Source organism: Notothenia coriiceps, unplaced genomic scaffold (genome assembly GCF_000735185.1).
Source record: "Notothenia coriiceps isolate Sejong01 unplaced genomic scaffold, NC01 NC01_scaffold00018021, whole genome shotgun sequence".
Lineage (NCBI taxonomy): Eukaryota > Metazoa > Chordata > Actinopteri > Perciformes > Nototheniidae > Notothenia > Notothenia coriiceps.
Window position 1 is genome coordinate 33,089 of NW_011350722.1, and position 23,808 is coordinate 56,896.

Below are 23,808 nucleotides of genomic sequence, written 5' to 3' on the forward strand. Positions count from 1 at the left end.
CTGGCAACTGACTAGTTTACAGCGATAACCATGTATTTTAGACAGCAAAAGTAATGCGGAAGAAACTTCCTTCCAAACGTCGTCGTGAAAGCAGTTACGGAAACTTTATTTATCAGGAAACTCAGTTGCTCTGTTGGACCATTATTGTCTTATAAACATCATCATCTCCAGGTTGTAACAGTTTCAGTTATTAGTCTTCAAGTTGAGATAACCTCAATGAAATCACTGTGAAATCATCAGGGTTATTTGACAAGTCCAGAGACATCGAGGACAACAACTGTTTCCACAGGCGGAGTGTGACTCACACAGATGAGTAAAGGACGACACGCCTGGATACAGAAATAAATAAATAAGCAGTATCCAGAATATGAGTTATATTTCTGTTGATTAAGCAGTGTAATGTGAAGCTATCTATGTTAGCCATGGCATTATAAGAATGTCTAGCTTTGTAACTAAACACCAAAATAGTACATTTGAAATGTAAGTTACATTTTAGGACAGTTCTGTAAACATTTATTCCTAATTAGTCCAATGAGTCCCTTCATTGCTATATATGAAAGCTAAACTGCTACTTCATCCAAATATAAACTCAGAATCATTTAACCTGGCAGCTGTTCGATTCTTTCTAATAGCAAGCACAGAAAAAGGTACTCTGGTTAAGTAGAAAGATCAGCACACATTGACACACCTCAGCCGACCTCTGGTTCTAACTGAGGGGCCGGTCTCACTAAAGTTAATGACAGCCAAATGTACTACATGTATATCAACTGAAGGGAGTCATCATGAGCAGTGGATACAGTTGTTGTCTTTTTCACAGTTTTGACATCACGTTGGTGAATTCTGTTCAGTAAACCAGCTCAGGATGATTCAGTCCCTTTCCTTAGCTTAGCATATGCTAATGGCTGGTTTTCCATTTGGCAAGAGAGGTATATCTGAGCAGACAATGAGCCGCTAACTGCTATCAGTATGACACACTGTAAACTTGGAATGTCAAAGAGCTTCATGCTAGCGGGCTCTCTGTCTATGAATGACATTTCAAGCTGCATATTATGCTCATCACAGACTCCTGAAGCTAAAACCAGTTTAGCAATGTAAAGAAGGTGATATCAATGCAGCGGATGACAATGCCAGGCCAACATCCTAACGCCTGGTAACTTTCTGCCAGATTTCCAAACGAGTAGATTAAAAACGGTCTCTCTGTGGATCTAGGTGGATTAAAAACTCTGAATAAAGACTATATTCAACTTTATTCAGGGGCCTTTCAATGTACTCCGGGAAGCTCTTGTTTTGCAACCACCGGATTACTATCAAGGCTTTATTTCAAATCCCTTTGTGACCACAAAGTGCAGCATTGATATTCTTCTATCTTTAAACAGCAAGGAAGATCTGTTTGACTACCAGAGTCTTCCACATTACATGGCTTTCTAAACATCGATGTTTGATGAGGAAATAAATGCACTTGACATCTTGAAAATAGAAAGATGTGTAATTGCACAACTAGCCACTTAAGAGCTGCCACAAGATGATTCTACACCGCACGTTCTGTTCAGTCTCATTCCAACTTCATAATAACAGGGTTATAACGTAAATCTTTAGGCCATCCATTATATCTCCTTTAAATATTGCTTAAGTGTAAATGAACCCTGTGAAATACAAATCCTCTTAAAATCCAAGGAGAACTGACAAACCAAATAAGGAGAGTGTGTGACCTATGCACAGGTGGTGATCATCTAAACACCCAAACCCTTTCATTTCTCAGAATTATTAGGCATGTTTCCATGAAGTGTGTTTGAAAGTATCAGCACTTCTTAATTCACTTGATGGCTTTCTAAGTTACACAGGCTGGGGTAAAAGAAAATTGTGTTTATTTACAACTTAGTTTTTTGTCGTTTTGGTCATTAATAGCTGAAATGCTAAATTACAGGGGACGCAACCAGAAAAGCAATCGGACAGTTTTTAAAGAAGTCCTTGAATAAATGTTTGCTTAAAATCGGCCTGGTGGTAGTGCAGTCCCTGTGACACAACCTGTGAGTATAAAACCATCACAAACAGAATCATGTCAACAACTATGAAAATACATCTAAGTTTGGTAAAACAACAGAATTTTCCTTTGAGATATTGTCCCCTTTTCTTTTTAGAGAGTTCACCATAGAAGAAGAAAATACAAGTTCATTATTACATATATCTCAATAAAGAACTGATGTGGTGTGGAGAGGAAGATGAAGATCAACAGTGATCATGGCGCTCTCTCCCCCAGAGAGATGTATATGACAGCAGAGGATCATCTGTGGGTGCTGATGGGCCGAGTGTGTGAGTGTAAACCAGTGTGTTTCCCTATGACACCACTTTATGATTGTCTGTTTACTACTGGCTGTGTGTGTGTGTGTTTTGTGTGTGTAAGACTGTCCATCACCACTGCACATATTGCACCTTCTTGTCATTTTACAAGACCCACAGACTAAACCTTCAACATTTACCGACAGATAACCATGTCCTGTGTCATGCGACCAAACCTGTGAGGTTAGAACACTCGCAGCATCACACCAACATGCAAAGTGAAGTGGTGGTGTCTCATACTTTATCTGATCCTGTTGGCGACATATGGCTGGAGCCCCTCATTAGAGTTACGTTGAAGGTTATTCATTTGAGGCTGAAGGCTATGCATAGAGCAGTGCAGTGATGATGTACTTCTGTAGTTAGCATTGCCTCGACAAAAAGCAAAGGGCTTTTTCTATTGGATTTTTAAATATTGCAGCAAATAATCTCTAAGGAAAACACATGTTTACGATACTTAAACATTTTGTTCAGCAGGATAATCTCCACATGTTAACAACTTTATGATTTTGGAGTGTAAATGCAATCTCCAGAAGTAAAAAGCTAACGTTATTCTATAAACAAACTACATTACTTTATATCACCACCGCGTAACGGCTAATGTTTAGCGTAATGACTTTTAGTAGTCTCATTTAGTCTCTTAGCAACCGCTGTTTTTAAGACACATGGAAGCTTCAGACGTTCATCAGTGGGGTATTTACTGATATATCTTTTGTCTAAGAACAAAAAGTGATTTCTTTTTAAAACTTATGTTTACCACAGACCTTATTCGCGACTTTAACCAAAAACACGTTTTTAAAAAATGTTGCTAAAAATTCAAAATTATTTCTGGGTTTAGGACTCAATTCTGCACCATTCTATATTGGCCCATTTTCGTACATTTATATATAATTCGTTATTGTATATGTTTTATATTTACTATTTATAGCAGAGCAAAGGAAATACAGAGAATGTCTGTAACATAGCTGTAGTTGAGGCCTTTTACAAAAGGACATTTGGCGTCTTTGATGTTATATCCTTAAAGACAGTGTTGAAGCGTCAGGTATGCTCCCTGTGTAGATGATGGTTGAACACGGTAACTCTTACAGGTCATGGCCGACACACTGAGGGGTTCAGTATCTGGGTCCTGTGGGTCTTGGAAAGTCAACTGCAAATCTGTTGGTAAGGGTGTAACACAAAGCCAATGTCTGTACAGAGGAGGATAACCAAGGTATTATGCTTTTGGAATTTAATCTTCAAAACACGACCGTTCAGTGAGGGGTATGGGCGGGATTCAAGAATTGTTTGTACTGCATGATTTTCTTGAGGGTGTGTTTATAAAAGGAGGATGATATTAAAGTAGGTTTTATGGGTCTATCTTGGGAAATGAGAAAGCTCCTAACAGGCCCATCTCGTGCTGCCTTACTGGCTGTTTGAAGGGGGTTGTGCGTGCATTGGAAGAGCTCTTTGTAATGAGAAAGCTATTGAGAAAGATTGTAAAAGCTCCCTGTCTCATTAGCATGAGCATAAGACTTTCTTTTTATTAGTCAATCTCAGGTTGGCACTGCACATTTAAAGTGGTTCAAAAGGTACGAATGTTAAGAAAATACTGAATTGTATGATTCTGAAGAGCTGTTTTAATACCATAGATAGGGACAAAACTGTAAATAGCCAATTCCCCTCACTGTATGGATTGTTGTACGATGCTTTAAGACATTTTTAAATTGGTTACACCCTTACACGTTAGCGTGGACAAGCCTACATGTGTGTGTTGTGTATGTTGAGTGTGTGTGAGTCCCTGCTGTGCCCTCATAGCCTGGTCTGAGCCTCGGGGATGTAGATCTCGATGCTGTCGGCGCTCTCCGTGGCCGAGTTCTGCCTCACGGACGCAGCTCTCTTGGCGGCCATCAGGCGCTTCCTGGCCTCCTGCCGCTGTTTCTCTGAGCTCTCCAGGGAGCGGTCTCTGGCCAGGGGGGGGTGGTGGTGGGGGCCCTTGGGAGGCTTTTTTGGCACTGGAGGTGGGAGCCGCCTCTCCTATGTGGGGAAGAGGACGGGGGGGGGGGGGGAGAACATTTCAGGAAAAAGACAGACGTGTTTGTGTGCCTGTGATTCTAATGGCTCCTGGTTTCGTGTATGCCCGTTCACTTTGTGTTTGTAATACTGGGCGTTCATTGCATCAAACAGTGTTTCAATAGAAGTGCAGCTCCTTTAGATGCTCTTATTGTGGAATCTTAACTTATTTTCTACACGTGTTTATTCACACATTTGTTCCATATCCTTTGAAATAAACGTTTCTTTGCTGCACAACAATCCATCTGCATTGGGCAGCTAAAATCGTACCTACTGTTCAACGTGTGTTTGTGTGTGACCTTATGGTTTCAGGTTTTTGTATGCATGCCGATGCAGGTATTTAACAAATATAATAGGCAAATATAATGAATTAATAGCAAGAGCATCCTGTGGCAAGGTCTGTTCCTGCACTTATTTCATTTTGTTGATAACTGTACAAACTGTAAACATGGCATTGCCACATAATGTCCTATGTCTCTGATTACATAAAACAATTCTGATATATTTGGTCTTCTTTTTATCATTCCTCATTTATATCCGTTAACACCACATCTTACTCAACTAATAAATAACTGAGATGGAAAAAGCCACGACTACAATGAACTCCAAAAAGAATGATGGGAAGATTTAAAGCAGGAAGTTGGTCTGTGAACCCAAATGTTTGTTGAGGCTCCCAACCTGATCGTCTGCTCGCCCATGATTCTCGACCTGTGACTTATTTGAACAATTATTGCCATCTCTAAGCAATTGACTTGTTGTCCTCACTGATAGACTCAACCGGTCAGAACGATAAATATAAGATCCAAGTCATAATAAACCAGATATTTAACCATGTGAGCGCTATTTATTTACAGGACCTTAAAAGCCAGCTGTCAAAATATTTTTGATTGAAATGACAAGTCGGATGAAGTTGTTGTTAGTCTGACATTACTCAGTATTGTCCAACAATGAAACCAATAATCAGAGATGCTGTTGTGTGATTGTCTTTTAAATCACACATGTTTTAAAGTCCTTCTCTTTAGCTGAAAGACTGAATATGATGTTCTGATTTTAGCAACCCAACCATACACCCACTACAATTCTGTATTCACCCTTTATGTTATGATCTTATTCATTCCTGATTTTGAAATACAATTCTACATTGAGCTGAGCCTTTTTCTACTAGATCCTGAGTGGACTTAATGAAGACTAAGGCTGCATTTGCATAGTCAAGTAAGACGCACATTATGCAAAGACAAAGGGATCCCAACCATGAAAATAATTGGTTGAATAACTTTGTATCCTTCTCGGGGGGATCTTATATTCGCTGCTTTTGGTGTATTTTGTGGCCGAAGTACAGCGCTACTTACAGGCCGGGCATATGTACTACAGCGTTTTGAGCGGTCTCGTGTGAACGGACACGTTTCTGGTGCCTGTTGCAAATGTTATTTGAATATTGCATTTGTTTCTGGATAGCACAATATTCTTTTACTAGTATATTTACTTGGTTTTATCCGCCTGTTGCGATTTTAGGGTTTGTGTTTATGCACTTGGTCTTCGTGGTATAGGACTTGAACCACACTCTCTCCTGTCCATGTGTCCTTCCACTTGCAGCTAAACACACACAACAGAAAGCCACAGATGGGGAGGCGGCGGCAGGCGGCAGAGGGGAGGAGGGGGCAGAGGAAGCATGGACAGATGGATGGAAAGACAGACAGTTATGGAGCTACGGAGGCCCAGAGGTGTCAAGGCCCCGTGGTGCTGTTGGCATTGCAGTTATGCGGATTTATGCAAGCGCCTTCACTGTCAACACAAAAAAGCACAAGAAAGAAAAAGAGACAACAATGAGAGCAAATGAGGAAGCCGGCAGAGTCAGTATTCAATGAAGCAAAGCCACAACAGATACTGCAGGCCAGGCGCCAGATAGCTGAAAGAGATTCACACTCAAACATGAGTAGGAGGAAGAGTATCTGTAGCACCACAGAGAACAAGTCAGACAACCATGCAATAACTGTAGCATGAGGGACGGCTGAGTGAAATACATAAAGGAGATGTTCTTTGCTTAACGTCATAGGTTGATAATTCAGCAAGTGAAAAGCTATTGTAAATCCACCACCAAACTCACACTTAAAGCTTGCTTGAGGAATATTTCCAAAGAATGTATTATTCAGAATGGCTGCTAAGGTTATTCTAACAGTGGACATTATTACCTGCTTTTCATCCAGCATAGAGGCTTCCATCCAGGAACAAGGTGTGTGACTGACCTCTGATTATTAGGCTTCACAATCATACCCTATAACAGCCCTACAGCCATTTACCTGTAGATGCATTTCAGATTGTGCAACACATTTCTGGCCATCAATTATCAACAATGGAAAGAAAATAAATGCTGTCGTCTCGCATATTGGCAGTTTCTTCAAAATACAACAAAAAGCATGGCCATAGAGCAAGCAATGCATTAGTAGTTACAAACCAGTGTGTTATGGGCATGAACTGTACTGTCTGACATTGGATGATCTTAATGTAGCATGAGTTAGTGTTCTGTTTGGGTGGTGATGGTTGTAGAGCAGTGGGCTGTTTTGGTCTCAAACACTCTAAATCAGAAGCAGATGAATGACAGAACTTTGATGACCAAAGGTTTCACCATGGAAACTACTGAAAAATAATAAGTCACTCTTAGTCAATCTGAAACTGATTGCCCAAGATATGAAGGCAGTATGTTCTGATCATTATAGAGTCATTTTTCTTCTTTCATTTTAGATCCATGTCAGGATCCGAGGATTTCTGTTCAGCGTGATAGATTGCTAACACACTTTGTGTTTTATTGGCTAAATGGACTCCAAAGCATTGGGTTTATGTGAAATTACATTTGGTGAAAATCTCTGATACACCGATGGAAAAGCAGAACAGTAAATGACCTGAGGGTACTACAAAACAAAGTAATTTGTTGCATCTATGACTTGCATCTATAACAAAGAATATGAAACCTTCTCTTTAGATGGGGGTGTTATCGCTGATCAACCGACAGCAGACTGATAATGTGTACCTTTCTGTCGGGGGGGTCCAGGGGTCTCCAGCTGTTGGCTCTTAGCTGGTGCAGCTCGTCAAACTTGAGGCTGATGTTCTCGATGGACAGCTGCAACATGTCCCAGAACCCTGCCAGGTCTGAGGCCACCGGGCGGGGGTGTGCGTTCGGGTTCTGGGACAGTGGGAACAGAGGATGGGGGGGGAAAATAAGTTTCAGATATTACAGACAGGGAAGATAAACCTTATTAAATACAGTAATACAAATGTATATTTTTACAACACATTTTGTTGTTGTACCACAATGTCTTGAGGTAGAACACAGGGGCGTCCAATAAGACCCCTATGGTTCTTTCGTAAACTCCAATATGTATCTGAAACATGCTGGTTGGACACCCATTGCATACTGTCTTTTCCTTTATTATTTTAGTACATCAATACGATTTGATATTTTTTTAACTTGTAATATTGATGGACTGACACAGTGATTATTCTATTCTAGTAAGTGAAGACATGTTTCACTGCTATCAAAAATGACAGTAAAGGGTATCTAAAAGTTATCATATGCTAAACTAAACTAAATCAAGAAAGATATACATCAAAATGTTATCATTTGATATGATAAATGATTAGAACATTCATATGGAATTAAATATCATTATTTTAAAAAGTGAAAAAGATATGGTTTAAGATTTACACTCACTCTTTGACAGAAATATTGTTAAATGTTGATGTAAAGTTGGCCACAGGGAAATTCAAGCGATCAATACATAGGATTTTTCCTATGTGGACAATAAATATCCGTCCCAACGTTCAGCACAATGTACTCAGTGAGTTGCTGAGATGTCTGAGTCTGACTGACCAACATCTCAAGATAGAAATATTACAAAATATTTAATTTCAGAATGTCACAGACATAAGGTCAGTGAGAAGTAAAAATGTTTGAGCGCTCAGTCTCACCAGGTTCTCCTCACACAGCTCCCTGAACTGCTGGAACTTCTGAGACATCAGCAGCTGAGCACTTCCCATCGCACTCCTCATTTTCCCCAGGACTGAGAGACAGAGACAGTTCAGAGACACACACACTCTGCTCCTCAGAGACTGTTAACAACACTTCTCATGCCTCTCAGCTCTTCCATGTGCCCATGTCCAGTGCATTCACCCAAAAAACGGAAAAGTTGACTTGAATTAAGTGTGTTATGGCAACAGATTACACATGATTGCATTCACAGTATTTACAGTACTGAATGCATGTAAGTCACTTTGGACAAAAGCGTCTAAAAGTAACATGTAATGTAAAGTGTCTTTGAGCACCTGGAAAAGCGCTATATAAATACAATGTTATATTATTAGGTAAGTATGATACGTAATATGATTGCTTTCAACTAACCTAATACAGTTATGTGAATCATTTCAGTTTATCTGAGTTCTTGTGAAATCATGTAATGCAATTCATCTGGAAACCTGAACGCGTGAAAAATAATATGAATGCTAATGAATCACATCAAGTTTGACGCAAAGTTGCTCCCGTAATTCCAGCTCGGATTTTTACCATGAATAAGCATGGCAGAGAAAAGGCAAAGAAATCAGAGAAAACAACACAAGCACAGAACATTGAAGTACCTGTACTTTACTTGAGTATATTCACAATATGCAACTTCATATTTCTATTCCCCTACATTTATTTGACATATTAAGTGAATATCTACTTCACAGAATAAGGCTATTGAAACAAAATATAAATTAAAGAACTCATGATCATATACTATTATAGGTCAAGCAACCCATTATTATACGTATAGGTAATTCAAATAAAGCCCACTTTTACCAAGTGCAACATTGAAGTGACGAATAGCATCAATAATTATAAAGCAATTATTCGAATGTATGGTGCTTTAATGGACCATTCTGCATAATGAATACTTTTTCTTTTGGTAATTAAAGTATATCTTCATGCTAGTACTTTGTTACTTTTACTAAAGTATCATTTTGTATTTGAATTCTGAAGGACTTTTACTTGTAACTGAGTATTTTTACACTGTAGTATTGCTACTTTTACTTAAGTAAACAATCTTCTTCCACCCCAGGCTACATGCATGGAAGCCTCTACATGACAACAGAGACGTACTGTCCTCCGGCAGGTCGTTGTCCCTCTGGTCCAGCTCCATCTGCCGACACCACCCGTCCATGCGGTCGGTCTCCGCCTGCAGCAGCTTCAGGAACCAGTGTCCGTCTCTGTGGCACACGGAGCGCTGCAACACCTGCCAGGCAAACATCCAGCTTCACAACATGTGGACACACCTGCAGCCACTTTACATTCACTGCCATGTGACAGAGGCATACGGTATCCAGCATGTACGGTATCATAAATGATGTTTCCATTGCTTGCTAACTATTGATGTGAAATATCAAACAGTGTCTAATGCCGGATAACTAAAAGACCAACTAAATTACTCTACATAAAAATTAATCTCTAGAATACAATAGCATTTCTTTCCAGTCTTTTTTATTACATGATATACTTCACATTGACATTCTTTATGGTTAAAGAAACCTGAATTTGACCTCTGTATGATGCCTGGTTTTCATATTCATATTAGTGTTACTTTATTTTAAATGTTTAATATAGTATATGTTGTTTGAAAAGTTTGCCATTTTTATTGAATTCAAGCAATTGTTTGCATATTGAACTTGTGTTTTATATAAAATGGTGATTTTTAACATTATTAAAGGTGGGGTAGGTAAGTTTCAGAAACCGGCTCGAGTGCACTAAAATTTGAAAGTACACAGCCAAAAAGAATCCGCCCCTTCCTTTAGACTTCCTTACAGAGCACTTCCTCCGCGAGAGCAGGCTGCAGTAACGTTACATATCAGGNACGAGGGAGCCAGAGGGACATCCTAATAGTTTCATAAGGGGCTTCATCTCAAAACAGTGTATTATTATGAACTCCTAATGTGGCTATGACTACATTGGTGAGAGCTATGGCTCATGGATGTCTATAAATCAAAGGATCGGAGGTTCAGTCCCCTGCAGTCAAGATATATAAGCCACATTGGGTCCTGCATGTCTACCGTATTGAAGTGTAGGTAGGTTGCTTTGGATACAAGTGTCAGCTAAATTACATTTAACGTAAGTAATACTAACAGTATTGGCATCACAGTATACTTGAAGAACAAAATAAAAAGTTCTGTACTTAGGGGAGAGTTGGGTAATATGAGCCAATGTTTTACTTATATTGTCCTCTAGGCAAGGAATAATTTGATTAAAGTAAAATGAAAACAACTGCCTACTCAACTCCCTCAGCATTTACATCCTCAGCTTCCTCGGCCTCAACTTCCTCAAAATGTATAGATAAAAACTTCAAATTACACTCTAATAATATAAGTATATTGATTTACAGCCCAGAAAGTTACTGCACATGAAGTACTTTCAAAAACAACAGTAGCAGTAACTGTATGAATTGTAGTTCAAATATAGCCAGTGATGCATGACGTCCACTTTAGTGGACTGATGATTAATCATAATTTCCTCCCAACATAAAATCACTTCTTTGACATGTTATGCATTATATGATTCCTTAGTTGTTACTTGATGTCACAAACATTTGTATACCTCCAAGGGTAGCTTTCCATTGAAGGATTTGCAAGATATTGATGAGTGACTGGGTCAGTCATCAATAGGGTCTGGCTGTCTGTCGACTATCTTGGTTTTGATAAATGGATCCTGCACTTACAACGACTTGCCACTGAGGGGCAGTGTATGGGATGATGCCATAGCGTCCACTGTAGTGGCTGATGCAACTATGCCATCAAAACCCATGCATATACAAGAAAACATCTTTTGAATATCTGTCCACTGTAGTGACCTCTATCCTTAAAGGGCTAGAATAAGCCAGTAACTGCATGGAAAGTTTGCAAAACAACGGTCATTTCATCATTTCAACTTGGGGATTCCCAGCATCCAGCATACTAATGAAGTAAAGAGGAAGGAAGCCAGGCTTTCTTCTATCATCTGTCTAGTAATGTCACCAGATAACAGAAGTTTTGTTTCAACACCACATCCTTCTCTGTTCTGAGCAGAGCAGATTTCCATAACAGATAACACACAGTGCCTTCTGACATGTTTACACACAAAGAGAGGAGTTGAGCAGCGATGAGTCTAACAGCAGCAGTGCGTGGGTTTATTCTCCTTCTTATCTCTCTACAAGGTACAGTACATCTTCATTTGTATTTTTAAAGATCTATTCTACAGGACTTGTTGTTGCTTTTTCATATGGTACACTTACCTTAATTAAAGGACCGTGAGGTTAGTTAGATTTAAGCTGAGAAAGGTTGAGTGATTACCCGTAATGAGTCACTGGAGCCCCTATAGATTTGATCATCCATTTGATCTTAACCTTTAAAATCAAGCAACACAATCGTTGAAATTGGAAATTAAAAATGAACTTATTTGAATTTTATGTATCTTAGTGGAGGAAGTGACCAGTCTTGGTCGTTTAGAAACAAATTACAATTCCATTAATATAAAGCAACATGTCTAAGAGATTTAAGTGTTTCTTTAGCTTAGATCTAGTTTGGATCTGCCACGCTCACACGGAGAAGGAACAACATGTGTTCATAGACAAAAGGCTCAAAACATAAGGCTTCAAAAACGTAAAATGCTGATTTAAAAAAGAAGTGCTTGAAAGGCAGACAATCCAGACAGTGCCATTGACCTCATTGAGCCATTTATGCTCCCCTAATAAGACTTTATATTAAAAAGATTACGGGCAGTAAAAGTTTCACATCTCTTTTTGTTGCATGTCTCTTTTCTTTCGCTGCCATGACACGCCACGCCCCACTAACAACTCATTCTCTGCTTCTTCTTTTCTGAAAAGCACTTTCCTGTTACCTCACTCATCCTTCAAACACTATGATGCCCTGTTTCATTGTTACTCAGATAAATAACTGAAGAAATGCACGATGCTTAAAGGAATACTTTAAATGGAAATGAGCATTTGTATATCAATATAAAGTCAGGTCAAATGGAAGTGAATGGGGGGCTGCGTTTAACAAAAGACAAAACTGAATAAAAACATTGATTTATAAGCTTCAGACAACTCGTGCATTATAATCAAAGTTTATTCATTTGGGTGCTCACTACTTCCAAAAAGCTTGCATACTTGACTCTTAATCACACTTCTGCAAAAACATTCACGCTTGAGCCGATGTGCAACAGTCCATAGTAAGAAAAGAGTGTTTTAGAGAGCAGTGAGCATAGAACCTTTTTTAGAGTAAGTGTATCAAAGGGCTGTGACGATGTGAACAATATTCTGTTTTCTTTTATTAAGCTCAAATACCTGCACATATTACAGTCAAATGATATTGTTATGAGTCTGATTGTGGTTTCTGATGTGCTCTGTGTTTCAGTGGTTCAGAGTCAGAATGTCTGGGGAGTGACTTTCACTTCTAGGGAGATCTGTGCAGTGAAAGGATCAACAGTGGAGATAAGCTGCAGTTACAGATACCCATCCAGATGGAAAAATAAGGAAAACAGAGTAGAGAAAACATTCTGGTTTGTTGAAAAGAAAGATGGTGAACCTGTAGATCTGACCACAGACTCAGAGTATGCAGGTCGTGTAGAGGATCTCTGTGAAAACAACATCTGCACTCTGAGAATCAGAAACCTGAGAGAGAGAGACTCAGCTGAGTACAAGTTCAGGATCGAAACAAACCAAGACGTTTATGCTAGTGAACCAGTCACTCTGTCTGTCACAGGTAACACTTTGTTTGTAAGTTAGCTCAACATTTGGTCAACACTGCAGTGAATGTCAGTGCATCTACTACACGTACAATGACAGTTCAGTTTAACATGTTTGTTTCCTCACAAATCCAGGTCTCCAGGTGAAGGTGACCAAAACAAGTTCCTGCTCAGGAAGCTGTATATGGGCAGACCTGGAGTGTCTCAGCAGTTGTCCTCCAACTTCTCGTCCTTCCTACATCTGGTACAAGAATGGACTGAAATCGACAGAAACAAGAGAATCTTTTAATTACTATTTCTATCCTAAAGAAAGCTTTGCCTGTGCTGTTAAAGGATATGAGAATTCCCCCTCTCCTTCAGTGTGTGAGTTCACTTACAGTCTTCCACCAACATGATGCCATACCTTATTACATAAAAGGGAGACACTGTCCACAGCAATACATTCAGCCCCGAGTTAAGGCAATTACATTTTCATAATAATTAACCAAAGATATTTCATTTTTTAGGTGTTAATGGTCAAGCCTGCAATACAGTGGCTTACAGTGAAAGAAGCATCTGTGCCTTCAAAGGATCCTCAGTGGACATTTCCTGCACGTACAGCAGCTTTGAAGACAATGTTAAATCTAAGTTCTGGTTCAGTCCTGAGCGTAGTTATCAGGACCTTAGTACAGACTACCAGTATTCAGGTCGTGTTGTGGTTCTTTCACCACGGAGAGGATCCACTCTGAGGATCTCTGACCTGAGAGACTCAGATTCAGCTCAGTATCGCTTCAAATTCAAAACACCAAGCTTTGAATGGTGGAGTGATTTACCTGGAACCAATCTGACTGTCACAGGTACTGACCAACACACACTGATAATGTTGTTAATATAGCAGAATTACATTTGTTGTTAAAATATATGTATTTGTCAGGGAAAGATATTCCTAAGAGTTCTTCTGTGTTTTAGACCATGTTTAGATAATGTGTCTTTAGGAAAGCGTTAATATGATTTATTCAATGATCTAAAAAAAAGAATCCCTGTCTCTTCTTCACAGATCGAGAATTAGAGGTGCAGGTGATCGGGTCTTCCTCTGGTCCAAAGCTGGTTTGTCTCAGCAGCTGTCTTCTTACTGGTCATCCTACATTCGTTTGGTACAAGAATGAAACAGAGATTCGGGGAGAAACGTCTGCTTCTTACGGCAAATACGTTGATTCTGCAAACAATTATTCCTGTGCCTATGACGGTCACCGCTCTCGCTCAGTGTGTGAGTTTTACTCCACGTTATCACAAACTAAATCTCATCTGGTGAAGTACAAATACCCTAAAGTCCGCTCAATATTTAGGGATAATGTCCTTATTGTCTCTCACAGCTATAGAACTGCAGCACAGTAAACTAAAAGCAACATTTAAAGGCACTCTATGGAGATTTTGACCACTTGGCGCAATGGAGCATTGTTTTTTTTACGAGTGATTTTGTAAACATGCATTCAGGCTTCTCAATTAACACACTGCTGTTGAATTCATTCTGATACCACTGATCAACGCTTGGCTGTGGTAATGCTGAAAAAAGCTTAAATATGTGACAGCAAAGAGAATGAAACACGTGGATTTAGTTTGTACTATTGGTGTTTGTAAGTGTATGACTAACACTCACTATTGTTCATTTGATCTCCTCCAGATGCTCCAAAGCTTCCCTTGGTGTTGATGAGTCCCTCTGGTGATATTATGGAGGGCAGTTCAGTGACTCTGAACTGTAGCAGTGATGCTAACCCAGCAGCTAACTACACCTGGTATAAGAGGAACCAAAAACTGCTCATTGAGACCTCACAGCTTGTCTTTAGCTCCATCAATTCCACTGGATCTGGACAGTATTTCTGTACAGCTGAGAACAAGCTGGGGAGGACATCTAAAAGCTTCTTTATTGATGTGAAATGTGAGTTAAAAAACGTATTTTAAAAGGCTTTACTCTGTCAAATGTGTTGCATCTAGATCACAAAGGACAGGTTTAGCAGATTATGGCTGTTCTCTTTATATTCACATTAGCTGTCGTTCATTGATAAGTTCCAGTAGAAGTTGAAGACTGCACTGTTCAGGGAATTAAATCGTCTTTTTCCTCACAAGCCCTTGTCCAAAGTTTCAAATACTGCTATATGAATTCATAAGAATCTAACTATTCTCCTCCAGATGCTCCAAAGCTTCCCTCTGTGTCAGTGAGTCCCTCTGCTGAGATAGAGGAGGGCAGCTCAGTGACTCTGACCTGTAGCAGTGATGCTAACCCAGCAGCTACATACACCTGGTACAAGGCGAACCAAACAGTGTTTCAGGGACCAGAAGGAAGATACAATTTCACCTCCATCAGCTCTGAGGACAGAGGGATCTACTACTGCAAGTCTGAGAATCAATATGGAGAGAACAAGTCATCTCCTCTATCAGTAGATGTCCAGTGTGAGTACAAAACATAAGCTAATCAGACATTCCTGTGACCCATACACAAACGATGTTAGCCTTGTAGCTCAGTTTTCCTGAAAAATCTATTGAAAATCACCAGAGAAATGAGAATGTAATGTTAGTGTCTTGATAGATAGATAGGTAGGTAGGTAGGTACTTTATTGATCCCAAATTGGGAAATTATTTTGTCACAGTAGCAGCAGTGTGTTCATGCATTAAAAAACCTTAAAGGTGGGGAAGGTACGTTTCAGAAACCGGCTCGAGTGCACTAAAATGTGAAAGTACACAGCCAAAAAGAATCCGCCCCTTCCTTTAGACTTCCTTACAGAGCACCTCCTCCGCGAGAGCAGGCTGCAGTAACGTTACATATCAGNGAAAGTGGCCGCCTGTTGCTGGCGAGTCACTGAAGTACTGCTGCAATGCACGCCCAATGACGGCACGCCCAATGAGGGCACGAGATACATTTGTGCGAGCACGAGATGGAAGGCTGAGAGACAGGGCGGCAATCCAATCAGCAATCCAATTGTAGTTTTTACAGTATTACGGGTTCCACAGATGACCTTTTTGTATGGATTTTTTGTCAAAGCACTTCAGATATTCATTGCTATCGGGATGTTAAGAGCATTCCATGGAATATAACAAAAAGTGTATCTCGAGCCGGTTTCTGAAACTTACCTACCCCACCTTTAAAGGTGGAAAAAAGGTATAAACTTAATTAAATACAATTAAAAACAATAAACAGCATCAGTATATATACAAATATACAGTAGCAAGGACTCAATACTTTAGTGTATATAAATGTTCTAGATAAGTTAAACAAAAATATATAACCTTAGTCCAAAATGAGCGTTGTTTGCAAAGTAATGTTAACATTTAAAACATACTTCACCATCTGATCCGGGTCTCTCTGAATCTGCAGATGCTCCAAAGCTCCCCTCTGTGTCAGTGAGTCCCTCTGCTGAGATAGAGGAGGGCAGTTCAGTGACTCTGACCTGTAGCAGTGATGCTAACCCAGCAGCTAACTACACCTGGTACAAGGAGGATGAAGACTCTCCAAAAGCTTCAGGACAGATCTACAACATCACGGTCGTCAGAGCTGAACACAGTGGGAGTTATTACTGTGGAGCCCAGAACAAATTAGGACGTCAAAACTCCTCCTTACTTATACTTTTTTGGAAAGGTAAGATATTTGAATATATCTATATAGGCTACACCTCTTTACTACAGATGTATCTGTGACAGGTGGTTGCAGAAACCCCTCTCACATCCTTTCCCTTAAACCAGGGGTGTCTAAACTACGGCCCGGGGGCCAAATGCGGCCCGCAGACCATTTTAAAACGGCCCTCAGCTAATTGTAAAAGTATAATGTAATACGGCCCCCAAATGAAACTTGTGCTTGTCTAATATTATACTTCTTAAATATGTATCTTAATTAACAAATATCTTACACAGTAGTATTCATGTGTTAATAAGACCACTTTTCAAATAAATTCAGTCAATACAAATTGGTAACATTTTCTAACATATCTTAGTTGATCAAAAAGGCCCAATAACTTATTTACCAAACAAGCTTGAAATATATTTCCTCTTATTATAAGCAAACTGAGGAATGAGCTACCAACAAAATAAATGAAACCCTCTGGAGAGCTGTGATATAGGCTGTTACGTATAATTGACCTACATTTGATGAATTTTGCTGACTTATAACTTAACTTATGAGGCAATATACCTCGTCTCTAGTGAGTGGCCCAGCCCTTCGTATATTTTTCTGTATGTGGCCCTCGGTGAGAAAAAAGTTTAGACACCCCTGCCTAAACCTGTAGTGCCATTTATGAACCTAGACTGTTTTTATGTGAAGCGTTGAATGTTGAAGCTATTAACCAAATAAATGTGTCTGCCTACGCTCAAATTAAATGCAAACAGATTCAACTTAGCTTGCTCAAAGTGGCAAAAAGATACATGTGAAAAAACACAATCATGACCCGTCTAGTGAAGATAATTCGCAGACCTTGTTGCGAGCATGTTCGTTTAGGAACTACTTTCTTGTTATCATATTTCCGTGAAGAGGAAGAGTACATCTACAAACCTAGATAACATTACAGCTCAGTCGAAGAGGAAGCAACTCATTTTGAACTCTCATTCATACCACCAACAGCAGGAGCGTCATCCATGTGTAGATGCACGCTTCTTTTTCTGCAGTGACTCGGTTGGTGGATGTAGAAAGACAAATATACTCTCATCAAAGTCTACCGAGGTGTCTTTCTTCTGCGGAGAGACATTGATGTTGATTTTTTCAAATGTTGGTTTTGCTGCTTTGAGCATCACAAGCTTTTAGTAAAGGCCGACTTCCCTACGGTAGATATTTACAACACTCTGCAAAAGGCACCTAACAACTGTCTATTCAATCAAAGTAAAATAATGTCCTGGGAAAAACCATCCATCCATCCATCCATCTTCTCCCGCTTATCCGTGGTCGGGTCGCGGAGGTAGCAGTTCCAGCAGAGAGCCCCAAACTTTCTTTTCCCTGGCCACATCAACCAGCTCTGACTGGGGGATCCCAAGGCGCTCCCAGGCCAGCGAAGAGATATAATCCCTCCATCTGGTTCTAGGTCTACCCCTTGGTCTCTTCCCAGCTGGACGTGCCTGGAACACCTCCCTAGGGAGGCGCCCAGGTGGCATCCTAACTAGGTGCCCGAACCACCTCAACTGGCTCCTTTCGACGCGAAGGAGGAGCGGTTCAACTCCGAGTCCCTCCCGGATGACCGAACTTCTCACCTTATCCCTAAGGGAGACACCAGCCACCCTGCGGAGAAAACCCATCTCGGCCGCTTGTACCCGCGATCTCGTTCTTTCGGTCATGACCCATCCTTCATGACCATAGGTGAGGGTAGGAACGAAAATGGCGCGGTAGACAGAGAGCTTTGCCTTCTGGCTCAGCTCCCTTTTCGTCACAACGGTGCGGTAAAGAGAGACTGCAGTACCGCTCCCGCTGCTCCGGAAAAACCAATGTAAATTAATTTCTTTGCAACACTTTTAGACAATCTTGGTGCAATGTAATGAGTTGTAAATACTCAAACGTCTTGTAATTTCCTTCACTATTTTCAGAATTTGAATATTCAGGTGCATGGAAATCAGCAGCTACAGGAACAATCACTATTGTCCTCCTGGCTATCATCCTCATCGCTGTCTTCCTATGGTTTAAGTAAGCAATTTTCTCTCACTATGATTGTGGTCTCTAATGCAGTTGTAGTTAATTAATTTGATTACTCATCCTATTATCCAGGAGAAATAAGTCTAATGGTGGAGAGAAGCCCGACAACAATGCACAGGTGAGAAAACACACACTTTCTGTACCTCTTATGGCTTATCAATAATAACCCACCCTCTCAGTACTGGGGTTCATTTCATAAAAGATGATTAGTAGTTCAAAGTTATTTCAGTTAAATAATGTTACCCACTCACTACTTAAATATTTTCGGGTCGAGATTTTGAGCAGCGGTGACCCACATTTAATTGTGGTTCATTGAATTGAATATACTAAGACTAATACTTAAACTAATACTAATACTAGTAATAATAGAAAAGTACCAATAGAAAAAAAAAAGTGATAATGAATATGATTTAGAATAACAGTTCTTAAAAATACTGCAATATTTATGGGGGTTCTTAAGAAAAAAATCATAGTAAAATATATATTTCCCCAAAACTAATAAAGCACTTACATGTAAAGCAGGCTGGCAAAAGTTTTAATGTACATGTACTTTTAAATTGTTCAATATATTAAAACTGTGTTCTGTGGATTATAATTTGGTTTCTGGAGAGGTTTATTAACCCTTTCAGCATCACAATCATAATCACAGTCAACTCCATTGCTTTGACTGAATTATGAATGTGCAGACCGTCAAGGCTAAGATAATTGACTTTAAAATGTCTCACTTTTTTGGATTCATTGAACTGAGTTGTGGTTTCTTCTCTGGGAGGCATGTGGTGCAGTGGGTTGTGCGTTGGTGTTGGGATCAGGGGGTCACAGGTTCAAACCCCACTGCAGTCAGCATGTCGTTGTGTCCCTGAGAAACTTCACCCCAAATTGCTCCTGTGGGGATTGTCCACAGTATTGAGTATGTGAGTCGCTTTGGATAAAAGTGTCTAACAAGTGACATGTAATGTTCATATACAGTAGGATAAACAAAAAGCCCCCACTTTCAGCTTACCTTCTGGAAAATAAAACATGTTTTAATAAATTAAATTACATGATTTTTGCTCCAGATTTCACTTCACAGCGGTTCGCAAACACCATTTCAAGGCGGACCAGAGACTTAGGTAGAAATAGTAAAGAATTCAAGAACAACCTTAATCCCACCGTGAATCCAACAGGTTGTGCTTTTTATGTGCCGCAATTATGAGTCAATGTTGCTTATGTGCTGACATTGTGCTCATGACTTTTCTGTGCTTATGTGCTCTTGAACGTTTTCTTTCAATGACATCAACCTGCCAGGGACATTTATCTCAAATAACAGTTACTTACATAAGTGAAAAATACTGTTCTTTGTGTGTATCAAGTAAGTTAATGGCCAAACCATGAGACAATTATGGTGAAAATACCTTTTTTATTGATGCAAAATGAGGATCTTACAGACAGAAATTGTGACCTTGAAACACCTGAACAGATAAACTGGCACATGCTACCCTCTTGTGGTGAAATACTATAGAGCAAAGCAAATATTAACATACATTAGATGACATATATTTAAGCATGATTAATGACAACGTAAGGTTATTCTGTGCAACAGCAATAAAAACTGCATTTTTGCTTGCGGTCTGTTTTTTCCCGTCAGCTAAACATGGGCCCGGTGCATGGCGTCCCTTCAGATACAGCACAACCAGCAGAAGAGCAGCATGACCTTCACTACTCCAGCATCCGCTTCCCTCAGAACCAGGAAGAAGCTCTGTACTCTAACATCGGGAGAGTGCAACCCCACAGACAAACAGAGGAAGATGAGGATATGAATGAGTATACTGTTGTCAAAACTCCAGGGTGAGCATCTTCATTTCATTTCATTTTTGCCGTTCATGGTATCCAAAACTTAATGTATAATAATTGTTAACAAAACATGTCTCTGTAAACACACCATTGACCGAAAAGGAGCAGGAATAAGAAAATAATGTTATATGACCTGCCCCTTTCTAAAAAAAAAAAAAAAAATAGATGGTCTGTCCTTCATCACACCCAAACGTAGTCACAGCCAAACATGACAGTATCTTAGGATAATAAGAGATAGACAAAAAATACTTATTTCCCACTTGACAATTAACGGAAAGAAACAAAAGAAAAAAATCTCTACATGATTAAGGATATACACATTTGGTTTGACATTATTGTTTTATTTTTCTCTTCACAGCCTGAGACGTCAAGAAGATGCGGAGGATTTATTTGCACTGTACAGCACTGTCAATAAATGAAAATGGATCTGTCACCAGTTATTTATTGAACTGAGTTAAAAATATATATATATATCAGGAATCAGTCTAATTGTAGCATTTGTGCACCCATAAAAAATATGAATTGTAAATATCTGTTTGCTTGGTTATAGTTTCTGCAAGGATTTCTTGAACCAAATTACAGAAAAATAAAAATCCTGTCCCTGTGGATATTTATTTTTCCACCTCCATACACAGTAGGGTTAGTTAACCGTATTTTTTATTTGGGTAAACTCTTCCTGTCACTTACCGTAATACTATATCAGCATTTTACAGTGCAAACAAAAGTCAATAAAATACAAATACGTTCATAAATGTGTGTTATATTTCTCAGTAGTGGGTTTATTTTACTGTATTCAATGTATGCACATTAATATCTTAACTAATCTTAATTAATCTTTACATTGCCATGTAAAGTAATTTAGTACATTGGCAAGTACTGTACAGTACTTAAGTACAATCTTGAGGGGCTTGTACTGTCATGATATTTTGTTTTGTCTGTTTAGTCATGGTTTTATTTTAAAGTTCTGTTCTCCCTGTCTCTGGTCTTCCTTCCTCTGTCTGATTTTCTCATTGTGCTCACATGTTGTGTTTGTGCCTCCCCTGCCCAGCGGTGTATTCTCCTATGATTACCCTCTTGTGTATTTAGTCTTGCTTGCCCTTGTGTCCCTTGTCAATATATTGTTGTTTGACAGTGGTTTGGTTCCTGTTCCTGGTGTTCTGGATTTCTGGATTTCCCTGTTCTGCCCTCCTATGGTCCTGGTTTGTTTGTTTGTTACTTTCTCATTTGTTCCCCCTTGCCTGCTCCAGTTGTTTTTGTATTGTAACAGCTTTTATTTAATTAAAAGATCTTAATTTACATCCCCAAACCTGCCTCCTTATTTATACTGCTTTTGGGTCCGCAATATTGCCAAAATCGGACATGTACTTTATTCTGAAAAAAACGGAAGTTCACACTAACTATTAACTTAACACTTTTATTCTGAAAATTCTTCATTTCTGGTTAGCATTAGCATGTGGCTAACGTTTTGAAAACCGTGAATTGAAGGTGAAATGTGATGTTGCACACTAAACACACTGGGATTAACACTCATTTATTGACGCTGAAATAACGTCAGGGAATGTTTAAATAACCACAGACATCAGAATTATATATATATTAATAATATAAGATATAATATGTTACTTTTGTGACTGGGTAAGTACACAACTAGGGAGTCGGGACGTCACGTGCCTCAAAGGTTGAGAAGGAGGGGCGTCCCGTCACGTGTCTCAAAGGTTGAGAAGGAAGGGCGATCTTGAGGTTGAGAAGGAGGGGCGTCGAGGTACTGCGCACTGCAGTGAGGGGTAATACTTTGTTTTTGTGTAGCTAACCCCCGCCACCAAGTGTTCAAAAATAATATTCATATAATATAAATTAAAAAAACTGACATGCCAACAACACCCATAAAATGGCTCCTGCACTTAAATGCATCACTAATTATAAATATAAAAAATATCTAATATGTATTATTCTGTAATGTGCCAATTTGCATAAACACTACTTCTACTTTTGGTACTTTAAGTATATTTTGATGCCAATCATTTTGTACTTTAACTTGAGTAACATTTTTAATGCAGGACTTTTACTTGTAACAGAGTATTCCTACACTCTGGTACTTCTACTTTTATTTCTACTCACTTTCTGAGTAATTTTTCCACCTCAAAATGTAAAAATAACACACAAGTAAAAAGTGTAAGGTAAAGAGACAGGACCAAATACCACATAAAAAAGTAGAATAAAAAGTGTAGACATCTGTATATTTTTGTTGCGACGCACAAATTTCCGAGCTTCCCTGAACTACCCAGTGCGATTATTTCGCTATTTTTAAAAAAACACTTTTTTACTGTCCAGACACTGCGTATGGTAGGAGACGAATATGCACACATGCAGCTAATAAAACGTTAGCTGTCCATATCAGTACTTTTAACTGTTATTTTTACTGTAGTGAGAGGAACTGTGTGCAGGTGAGTGTTTGCGCCTGAGAGGATGAACGAATGTGCACCTTTGCCCGAACGGGGGGCTGGGGGGATTGGGGTGGTCGTTGGGTAAATGCTAAGCTAAGCTATCTGCACTTAGCATTGGAGACCACGCAGCGCGGCAGCAGGCCTACTGGAGAACAGAAGAACTGAGGTAAGCCACGTTTTTTTTCTTCATACTTTATTACTTTGAAATCGTTTGCCAATACATTTTATTTTTTCAGAGCTGCAATGATTAGCTTAATTCGTATTGGGTGAATCTTTTGAGAATAGTCTAAGGCTAATCTTTTATTCAAACATAGCAGAAAATGCAGTTTTTTTGCAATATGGAAATGTTATCTTTACATTACATAAAAGGGATTTGCCTTTTTAAGCTGTGGTGTACATCTTTCACACTTTTCTCATACTTAATAGCAAAATAATTCATTCAGATGAAACAAATATGCAGATTAAAATGCAAAGTGTAGTTTTGAGCAACTTGCTCCAAAGAAATATGAGGCAGTGTTTTACTTCTACCAATGGGTTCATTCAATTTAAACTACTATGTTTTTTTAATAAGTTATTAAATAAAAACAGCCTATTATTGCCTAATCACTTATTAAATAGAACTTGTGCTACAGTAGGTCATTCTTAAATGTAGTTAGTAGTATGGCTTGTATTTCTGCCTACTTTGAATTAAATAATATTATTGAAGTGTATTCCTAATATTGTGTATTGTACTATATAGTTAGATTTTTCTCTCTTCTCGTGTTGAT

General features: G+C 39.1%; 2 protein-coding genes across 3 annotated transcripts; one reads left to right on the top strand and one right to left on the bottom strand.

The window, feature by feature from the left end:
- Positions 1-22: 22 nt before the first annotated feature.
- Positions 23-9,662, bottom strand: LOC104950784 (disks large-associated protein 1-like). The gene is made up of 4 exons (XM_010777345.1): positions 9,515-9,662; positions 8,347-8,438; positions 7,409-7,561; positions 23-4,347 (listed from the first exon to the last, which is right to left on the bottom strand). The coding sequence occupies exons 1-4, from the start codon at positions 9,660-9,662 to the stop codon at positions 4,123-4,125; spliced, it is 618 nt and encodes a 205-aa protein (XP_010775647.1). The 3' UTR covers positions 23-4,122.
- Positions 9,663-11,505: 1,843 nt separating this feature from the next.
- On the top strand, positions 11,506-21,893 carry LOC104950783 (B-cell receptor CD22-like). 2 transcript variants are annotated; one of them, XM_010777343.1, is made up of 12 exons: positions 11,506-11,594; positions 12,796-13,143; positions 13,262-13,489; positions 13,633-13,962; positions 14,163-14,372; positions 14,787-15,041; positions 15,293-15,553; positions 16,476-16,736; positions 18,662-18,758; positions 18,840-18,885; positions 20,392-20,591; positions 20,956-21,893. In XM_010777343.1, exons 1-12 carry the CDS (start codon positions 11,540-11,542, stop codon positions 21,014-21,016), a joined length of 2,352 nt encoding a protein of 783 aa, XP_010775645.1. In that variant the 5' UTR covers positions 11,506-11,539; the 3' UTR covers positions 21,017-21,893. The 2 variants fall into 2 exon arrangements, with proteins under 2 accessions (XP_010775645.1, XP_010775646.1); XM_010777344.1 differs by lacking the exon at positions 15,293-15,553.
- The last annotated feature ends 1,915 nt before the right edge of the window (positions 21,894-23,808 follow it).